This window comes from Macaca mulatta, chromosome 19 (genome assembly GCF_049350105.2).
Source record: "Macaca mulatta isolate MMU2019108-1 chromosome 19, T2T-MMU8v2.0, whole genome shotgun sequence".
Classification (NCBI taxonomy): domain Eukaryota; kingdom Metazoa; phylum Chordata; class Mammalia; order Primates; family Cercopithecidae; genus Macaca; species Macaca mulatta.
The window spans coordinates 49,446,839-49,456,561 of NC_133424.1; the positions used below are offsets into that span (position 1 = coordinate 49,446,839).

The 9,723-nt window shown below is 52.6% G+C and overlaps 1 protein-coding gene across 4 annotated transcripts in view; it reads left to right on the plus strand.

Moving 5' to 3' along the window:
• CATSPERG (cation channel sperm associated auxiliary subunit gamma) overlaps window positions 1-7,535 on the plus strand; it is a 32,715-nt gene extending 25,180 nt beyond the window's left edge. For all 4 annotated transcript variants that reach the window (XM_001107270.5, XM_015123854.3, XM_015123846.3 and 1 more), the window contains 12 exons: window positions 15-77; window positions 182-380; window positions 516-634; window positions 1,450-1,530; window positions 1,620-1,676; window positions 3,713-3,869; window positions 4,066-4,129; window positions 4,238-4,333; window positions 4,606-4,695; window positions 6,551-6,643; window positions 6,738-6,837; window positions 7,104-7,535. In XM_001107270.5, the coding sequence (XP_001107270.1) occupies window positions 15-77; window positions 182-380; window positions 516-634; window positions 1,450-1,530; window positions 1,620-1,676; window positions 3,713-3,869; window positions 4,066-4,129; window positions 4,238-4,333; window positions 4,606-4,695; window positions 6,551-6,643; window positions 6,738-6,837; window positions 7,104-7,370 (1,386 nt within the window). In that variant the 3' untranslated portion in view covers window positions 7,371-7,535. The remainder of the gene's footprint in view (window positions 1-14; window positions 78-181; window positions 381-515; window positions 635-1,449; window positions 1,531-1,619; window positions 1,677-3,712; window positions 3,870-4,065; window positions 4,130-4,237; window positions 4,334-4,605; window positions 4,696-6,550; window positions 6,644-6,737; window positions 6,838-7,103) is intronic.
• The last annotated feature ends 2,188 nt before the right edge of the window (window positions 7,536-9,723 follow it).

Below are 9,723 nucleotides of genomic sequence, written 5' to 3' on the forward strand. Positions count from 1 at the left end.
GGCGATCCCTGCAGCCATACGCGGACCCGGTGCACGACCCCACCTGGCGCTGGTGGGAGAAAAACAAACAAGACCAGGTAGGCGGAGCGGATTGGGAGCCGGGAAAGGGGCGGTGCCCGGACACCCCTCACAGTGCCCCCAGCCCCGGCGCTGACTCTGCCGCGCGCATGTGGTACTCCAGGATTACTACTTCTTCCTGGCGAGCAACTGGCGAAGCGCGGGCGGCGTGTTCATAGAAATGGACAGCTACGAAAAGATCTACAACCTCAAGTCCGCGTACGAGCTGCCGGAGCGCATTTTCCTGGACAAGGGCACTGAGTACAGCTTCGCCATCTTCCTGTCGGCGCAGAGCCGCTCGTTCCGGACGATGGCAGACCTCGGTCTGCGCGGGGCCAGAGTCACTCCCGAAGGGCAGGGCGAGGGCTGCCGGAATCTGGGAGCCTGGGGGGAGGGGACACCATCCGAAGGGCGGGGCCTGTGAGGGAGGCCTTAACCCCGTTTACTGTCCCGAGCAGGCACCGTCTTCGAGCTGCATAGCCACGTAGACGTGGGCGTGGTGCTGGCCGACCCCGGCTGCATCGAGGCCTCGGTGAAGCAGGAGGTCCTGATTAATCGCAACGCGGTGCTATTTTCGGTGAGGCTCGGCAGGCAGTTGGGATCAAGGGAGGTTTTTTGTTTTGTTTTTGTTTTTGTTTTTTGTTTGTTTGTTTTTGAGACAGGGTCTTGCTCTGTCAGGCTGGAGTGCAGTGGCGCGATCACTGCATTCTTGGCCTCCTGGGCTCAAGTGATCCTCCTCCCTCAACCTCCTGAGTAGCTGGGACTGCAGGCATGCACCACAGTGCCCAGCGAACTTTCTTTTCTTTTTTTCTTTTGAGACGGAGTCTCACTCTGTCGCCCAGGCTGGAGTGCAATGGCACAATCTTGACTCGCTGCAACCTCTGCCTCGCAGGTTCAACCGAGTCTCCTGCCTCATCCTCCCTAGTAGCTGAGATTACAGGTGCACACCACCGCATCCAGCTAATTTTTTGTATTTTTAGTAGAGATGGATTTTTACCATGTTGGCCCGGCTGGTCTTGAACTCCTGACCTCAAATGATCCGCCCACCTCAGCCTCCCAAAGTGCTGGGATTACAGGCGTGAGCCACTGTGCCCAGCCTTAACTTTTTATGTTTTGTAGAGAGGGGGGTCTACCTGTGTTGCCCAGGCTGGTCTCGAATTCCTGGGCTCAAGAGATCCTCACGCCTCGGCGTGAGGTGTGAGGTGTGAGGCACGAGCCACGAGCCACCCTGCGCTTGGCCCCGTTAGCCTATTCCTGAGTAGAAAATGGAAGACTTCCGTTCTCCTACCAGCCCCCACCTCGCCCCAGCTATGGGTTATTTGAACTGTTTGTTGGTCTTTGGGAAGACCTATTCACCCCTTCATTTCTGCCTCTCCCCTCCTTCAACCCCAGATTACGCTCAAGGATAAAAAGGTTTGCTATGACCAAGGCATTAGTGGACACCACCTTATGAAGTCTTCCATGACGGTCAATGTGAGGTCCAAGCCTGGAGGGGAGGGTGCAGGATGGTGGGGAAGCCTGGGCCCACAGGGATCACCATCTTCACCTGCTCCTACCTGCAGGTGGTGGGTTCATCCGGGCTCTGCTTCCAGGAAACGCACGCGGGGGCCCGTATGCAAGTATTGGAGCTTGGGATACTGGGCCCTGGGAGGGGAAGGTTGGGGTCAGGTCTCAACACGGCTAATCCCCTGAGAATCCCACTAATCATTCATAATTTCCTTTCTTCTCATTCTTTCTCATCATTCATCCACCCACCCACTACTACCCATTAACTCCTTTCGTTCTTTTTTTCTTTGAGATGGAGTTTCGCTCTTGTTGCCCGGGCTGGAGTGCGATGGTGCAGTCTTGGCTCACTGCAACCTCCACCTCCTTGGCTCAAGTGATTCTCCTGCTTCAGCCTCCCGAGTAGCTGGGATTACAGGTGCCCACCACCATGCCCAGCTAATTTTTTGTATTTTTAGTGGAAACAGGGTTTCTCCATGTTGGCCAGGCTGGTCGCAAACTCCTGAACTCAAGTGATCCACCCGCCTCAGCCTCCCAAAGTGCTAGGATTCCAGGCATGAGCCTCCACACCCAGCCTAACTCCTTCCATTCATTCATGTTTTCAGAAAGGGCCACCTTCCCAGTTGTGCAGGTTGCACACAAGCTGATGTGTTCCCTCTGATAACTTTTCTGCAGAGGGAGAATAGAGCGAGCAACAGGGCCTTTTTATTTTTTTGAGATGAAGTCTCACTCTTGTCCCCCAAGCTGCAGTGCAATGGCGCATGCAATGGCGCAATCTCGGCTCACTGCAACCTCTGCCTCCCGGGTTCAAGCGATTCTTCTGCCTCAGCCTCCCAAGTAGCTAGGATTACAGGTGCATACCACCATGCCTGGCTAATTTTTTGTATTTTAAGAAGAGATGGAGTTTCACCATGTTGGCCAGGCTAGTCTCAAACTCCTGACCTCAGGTGACCTGCCCACCTCGGCCTCCCAAAGTGTTGGGATTACAAGTGTGAGCCACCACTCCTGGCCCAGGGCCACTTTTTGCAATTGGCACAAAGGTGGCACAAGGGCTGGCCTGGCCCTGCCTTCACATCTCTCTCTTCTTCTGCCCACTCACACATTCCTCATTCAGTTCTTTGGGATCTTGGTTCTTCACTTGCTTATATATGTGATATCGCCTTTGCCCAGGGCAGACACTGAGGCTCAGAGAGGTGCAGTGTAACCCAGGGAGCTAATAAGTGGTAGAGGAGGGGCCTGCCCCAGAGTTCTTGTTCTCACCCACTTCCCTACCCACTCCGGGGCATGCAGATCCTGGTGTTCCTCTCTCCTGGGTTAGAATGACCTTGGGCAGTCAAAAGGGATTGTAACAGCCCCCACCTCCTTAGAGTACATGAGATTTCATGTGCTAGACTGAATAAACAAGGAGGAAGTGTGACCACATCACAGGGTGGGCAAGGGGAAATGTGGCGGGATGAACTCAGAGCAGCGATGGGGCAGAGTAAGTGGGGCCTCGTGGGCCATGGTGCGTGAGCTGGTTCTTTGGGAGGGCTCCAAGCAGAGGAGGGACTCGAGGGTCCCCAGGGCCCATCTGGCTGCATGGGGTGGGGGGACATCAATGAGGGAACTGGAAGTAGGGAGACTCTGGAGAAGACAAGGTTGGACAAAACAGGGTGGGGGCAAAGGAGTTGGAGGTTTAAGGGAGAGAATGAGTGGACTCTGCGTCTTTTTTTTTTTTTTTTTCGAGACAGAGTCCTGCTCTGTCAGCTGGAGTGCAGTGGCGCAATCTTGGCCTCTGTCTCCCTGGTTCAAGCTGTTCTCCTGCCTCTGCCTCCCGAGTAGCTGGGATTACAGGCATGCGCCACCACACCCAGCTAATTTTTTGTATTTTTAGTAGAGAAAGGGTTTTGCTGTGCTGGCCAGGCTAGTCTCGAACTCTGGATTCAAGTGATTGGCCTGCCTCGGCCTCCCAAAGTGCTGGGATTACAGGCATGAGCCACTGCGCCAAGACGTTTTAATGATATTAATGACCATATTGCTCTTGGCGGTGAGGGAGAGCCAGGCAGTTGGTGGTGGTGTTTGTGGGAGGGGTACTGTCCTTCCTGCCCCTCACCTTTCCAGGGGCCTGAGGAGACCCTGGCCACTCCCATGAGCCTTTTTTCCTCCCACCGAGGGCAACCTGATGGTGCCAGTGTTCATTGGCTGCCCTCCAGGCAAGCGTCTGGCGTTCGACATCACCTACACTCTGGAATACAGCCGCCTGAAGAACAAACACTACTTTGACTGCGTTCAAGTGGACCCCGAGATGCCCTGCTTTCTCTTCCGGGACAGTGTGTGTCCAGTCCCTTCCCCTGCATCATTCACTGTCCTCTTGCGCCCACCACTTTGCGCTCTCCCTCCCCGCTCCTCTGCCCACAGGCTACCCACCCTCTTTCCCCCGGCATCTCACTTTCCCCCTTCTCGGTCCTCAGCTTCTCAGGCCAGGCTAATTTCTTCTTCCCGTCTCAACCCCCTCCAACCCCATAGTTTTCTACCCCTTCTTCTTGATTCAAGATTTGGTGACAGGAGACTCCGGCAGTTTCCAGGGCAGGTAAAGGCGTGGCCAACTTGTAGCTAGGTCAGGTGGAGGGAGTGGAAGGGGATGGGTGCAGGACTCGAGACCCGGAGACCAGTCCGTGTGCACTTCTGTCCCTGGTAGCTACGTGCTGCTGGTGGTGGGTGGCGGGCCCACACTGGACACACTCAAGGACTACAACAAGGACGAAATCTACCGCTTCAACAGCCCCTTGGACAAGTAATCCCTGTGGGGCCCCACGCGTAATTGGCCTTGCTTCCCCTGGAGGCCTTTCCCACTTCCAAGCCAAGCCCACCTCATAAGCCCCCGCCTCCGCATCTCAGGTCCCGCCCACAGTGGGGCTCTTAGGATCCCACAGGCAAACTCCTGCAGGGCCCCCCTAACACCATGCCCCCTGCACCCACCTCTGGCCTCCCTCCACACTGACCACTGAGGCCATACCTCCCCCACACCCCCCCAACCCCGGGCTGAGATGACCTCGTCCTGCACAGGACCCACAGCCTTATCTGGACCACGAGGACCAAAAGGACCACCAAAGACTCAGCCTTCCACATCATGTCCCATGAGAGCCCGGGTATCGAGTGAGTGCGCAGCCTGGCCCTCTTGGCCCCCATCTGTCGGTAGTCCATCAGGCCCACCCATCCTTTCTGCCCCCAGGAGGCCTCTTGATCCCCAAGTCACACTGACTGCCTTTGTGTTACTCAAATGGGGCTGAACTTTGCACAAGCTGAAGTCCCTGCCTGGAATGCTGCTCCCTCCTCCTCTCGTCGGGCCTTAGGCAGATGCCCCTTCAGCCAGGAGGACTTTTCTGTTTCAGGATGGGACAATTGTCCCTTCGTGGCTCCCATGGTCGCCTGGGGCTCTCCCATCCCGCCCCTGAGTCCCCTACCTGTGCATCCCCATTCTAGAGTGGACAGCCCTGGGCAGTCACTGTCTGGTGTGGGGTCTGTCTCTCCTCCAGAACTGGGTCCTGAATAGACTCATAAATTTGTTTTTATTTTTATTTTTGAGATGGAGTTTCGCTCTTTGTTGCCCACTCTGGAATGCCGTGGCATGATCTCAGCTCACTGCAATCTCCACCTTCCGGGTTCAAGCGATTCTCCTGTCTCAGCCTCCTGTTTGTTTATTTTTTTGAGACAGGCTCCCTCTGTAGTCCACCAGGCTGGAGTGCAGTGGCGCAATCTCAGCTCACTGCAACCTCTGCCTCCCAGGTTCAAGCAACTCTCCTGCCTTAGCCTCCCAAGTAGCTGGGATTACAGGCAACCGCCACCACGCCTGGCTAATTTTTGTATTTTTAGTAGGGATGGGGTTTCACCATGTTGGTCAGGCTGGTCTTGAACTGCTGACCTCAGGTGATCCTCACGCTTCAGCCTCCCAAAGCACTGGGATTACAGGCGCACGCCACCATGCCCGGTTAATTTTTGTTTTTGTTTTTTTCTAGTAGAGATGGAGTTTCACCATATTGGCCAGGCTGGTTAACATAGCATTTATTGAATGAAATAATGAACAAATGAATAAATCAATTCATGGCAGGCATTTATTGATATTTGAATGTGGGTATTAATGAATGAATAAAACAATGGAGAAACAAATTCATATATAGGGGCTCAATAAGTTTCATTCAATGAAAGGAAAAAAATGAAGCCATGAGCAAATGAAGGCAGTGAATGAATGAACAACTTGCGCCTAGTCAGAATTTAACCTGCTCTATTTTTTTATTTTTTAGTTTTATTTATTTTTTTGAGATGGACTCTTGCTCTGTCACCCAGGCTGGAGTACAGTGGTACAATCTCAGCTCACTGCAACTTCCGCCTCTTGGGTTCAAGTGATTCTCCCACCTCAGCCTCCCGTGTAGCTGGGATTACAGGCGCATGCCACCACGCCTGGCTAGTTTTGTAATTTTTAGTAGAGATGGGATTTCACCATGTTGGTCAGGCTGGTCTTGAACTCCTGACCTCAAGTGATCCACCTGCCTCGGCCTCCCAAAGTGCTGGGATTATAGGTGTGAGCCACCGCGCCTGGCCTAACCTGCATTTATTGGATAATGAATAGAGAAGGAAATAAATGAAAGATGTGACTTTGTACCTAATAAGTGCTCAAGCTGTATTTATGGGATAAAGGAATGAAGGGAGCAAAGAATGAATAAGGAGTTGGCACATGATAGGTACAGAGCCTGTAATCTGGATGGATGCACAGTGACAGAGGAATTGACAGATGGAGGCGTGAAGGCAGGAGGAAATGAATGAGTAGACAGCCTGTGGCACAGTAGCCGTTCAGTCAGCATGATTGAATGAGTGAATGAAGGAAGGAATGAGGGAAGGCATGAGATCGCACCCATTTGGTCCTCACCGAGAGCGTTGGGGTGGAAGAAGAAATTGGGAGTTGGCACAGACTAGGCATGGTTGGTAGCACAACTGCCTGATCTTTGGCTTGCAGATGGCTCTGTCTGGAGAACGCCCCATGCTATGACAATGTTCCCCAAGGCATCTTCGCCCCTGAATTCTTCTTCAAGGTGTTGGTGAGCAATAGGTGAGCCAGGCAAGTGGCCCAGGTGTGGGTCAGGGGCTGCCCATGGAATGCCTGGCTTCTCCTCTAACCCTGGGTCCCCTCCCAACCCCCGCAGAGGAGTGGACACGAGCACCTACTGCAACTACCAGCTCACCTTCCTGCTGCACATCCACGGGCTGCCACTCAGTCCCAAGCGGGCCCTTTTCATCCTCATGGTGAGTGGCTGTCCAGGAGCTGCCCTGCTGGGTGGGCAAGGGCCCACACCTCCACACCTATGCTTGTTGTACTTCACTAATTCATTCCTTCAGTCACTCATCTGGTCATGCCGACTGAACGCCTGCCATGCCACAGGCTGTCTACTCATTCATTTCCTCCTGCCATCACGCCTCCATCTGTCAATTTCCCTGTAACTGTGGATCCAGATTGTGGACTGTGTACCTTATCATGTGCCAACTCTTTATTTATTCTTTGCTCCCTGCAGGTGTCACTCAGCGTGTTTGTGGGCCTGGTGATCTTCTACATTGCCTTCTGCCTCCTGTGGCCCCTCGTGGTGAAGGGCTGCACGATGATCCGGTGGAAGATAAATGATATCATTGCCTCAGAATCCTACTACACCTATGCCTCCATTTCCGGAATGTCGAGCATGCAGTCTCTGAGACGTTCCAGGATGGGCTCCATGTTCAGCTCCAGGATGACAGAGGACAAGGCTGAACCCAAGGAAGCCGTGGAGAGACAGTTGATGACCTGAGTCTGCCGCGTGCCCCAGCCCCCAGTCACTGTCACACTTCCCCTATGAGGCCCATCTTGAAGATGCAGCCTGTCACCCAGCTCAGACCTCTGTTTTGCTTGATGTTTACTTCTCGTTCAGACTCAAATAAAGCCTTTTTTCAGGACCAGCTGTGGGCCCTCTTAAGAGCTTGAGTTCAGAAGGTTTGTACCAGCATAGCTGCACATTAAAATATCATAAACCTCGCTGGGCACTGTAGCTTATGCCTGTAATCCCAGCACTTTGGGAGGCGGAAGCAGGCAGATCACTTCAGGTCAGGAGTTTGAGACCAGCCTGGCCCACATGGTGAAAACCTGCAACCCTGTCTCTACTAAAAATACAAAAAATTAGCTGGGCATGGTGGTGCATGACTGTAATTCCAACTACTTGGGAGGCTGAGACAGGATAATCCCCTGAACCTGGGAGGCAGAAGTTGCAGTGAGCCAAGATTGCGCCACTGCATTCCAGCCTGGGCAACAGACTGAGACTCCCGACTCAACAAAACAATAAATAAAATATCAAAAACCTAGGCCACCTGTTAAATAGTGGCTTCTCTGTGTGCCTGTTGGCTGAGCCCCTCCCCAGGGTGCCCCAGACCTCCCTGTGGTCCAGCAAGATCCTCCACAATCCAGGCCCATTGCTATGGCCCACCATCTGCTCTGATTATTTAGTGTTAAGTATTTTGAATGTCAACACCTATCTAATGTCTTAAGGATGGGACCCTGGTGATGTCAGGATTCTTATTTTAGTTGCAAGTAGCAAGTATTTCCCTCAAATGGTCTACATGAAAATGGTAATTTACAGGCTTCAGGTACAGTTTGATCCAGTAGTCCCCAAGGTCCACAGGATTCAGCCTTCCTTTCTCTGTAGTTTTTTCTTCTCTGTCCTCCTCTGAGTGCAGTCTCTGACCTCAGGACAACTCCTCTCACCATCTGAGGCTAGTTATGCAGTCCATAATCTGGATGGATGCATAGTGACCAATGAATTGACAGATGGAGGCATGAAGGCAGGAGGAAATAAATGAGTAAAAAAATACCCTGTTGCGTGGTAGGCATTCGGTCAGCATTACTGGATGAATGAATGAAGGAGCGAATGAGGACAGGTATGAGACTATGCCTAGTTGGTGCTCACTCAGAGTGTTGGGGTGGAGGAATAAATTGGGATTGGCATCGATTAGGCATGGTTGGTAGCACAAAAACCTAATGAAACTTGACAATAACAAGAGTTGGCAACACTCGTGTGTAAGGTCTGTTGGCTAAGGTTGTTTCCACCACCAAGATTCTATTGAGTCACCTCGTGGTCCAGATGAACACATCATAATCCTGTATCAGCCAAGTCAACATATGATCTGAATATCACCATCTGCATTTCCAGCCAAGATAAAGTGACAGAGACTGGATTTCCCCTCATACTTGAAACTATTTATTTATTTTTGAGATGGAGTCTTGCTCTGTCACCCAGGCTGGAGTGCAGTGGTGCTATCTCGGCTCACTGCAACCTCTGCCTCCTGGGTTCAAGCGATTCTCCTGCCTCAGCCTCCCGAGTGGCTGGGACTACAGACGCATGACACCATGTCCAGCTAATTTTTTGTATTTTTAGTAGAGACAGGGTTTCACCGTGTTAGCCAGGCTGGTCTCGATCTCCCGACCTCGTGATCCATCCACCTCAGCCTCCCGAAGTACTGGAATTACAGGCGTGAGCCACCTGGCCCGGCCGTATCATCGTGGTTTTTTGGTTTTTTTTGTTTTTGTTTTTTTTTTTTTTTTGAGACGGAGTCTCGCTCTGTTGCCCAGGCTGGAGTGCCGTGGCTGGATCTCAGCTCACTGCAAGCTCCGCCTCCCAGGTTCACGCCATTCTCCCGCCTCAGCCTCCCGAGTAGCTGGGACTACAGGCGCCCGCCACTTCGCCCGGCTACTTTTTTGTATTTTTAGTAGAGACGGGGTTTCACCGTGTTAGCCAGGATGGTCTCGATCTCCTGACCTCGTGATCCACCCGTCTCGGCCTCCCGAAGTGCTGGGATTACAGGCTTGAGCCACCGCGCCCGGCCTGTTTTTGTTTTTTTTTAAATGGAGTTTTGCTCTTGTTGCCTAGGCTGGAGGGCAATGGTGCGATCCTGGCTCACTGCAACCTCCGCCTCCCAAGTTCAAGTGATTCTCCTGTCTCAGGCTCCCGAATGAGTAACTGGGATTACAGGCACCCACCACCATGCCTGGATAGATAATTTTTCGTATTTGTAGTAGAGATGGAGTTTCACCATGTTGGCCAAGCTGGTCTCAAACTCCTGACCTCGGGTGATCCACCCACTTCAGCCTCCCAAAGTGCTGAGATTACAGGC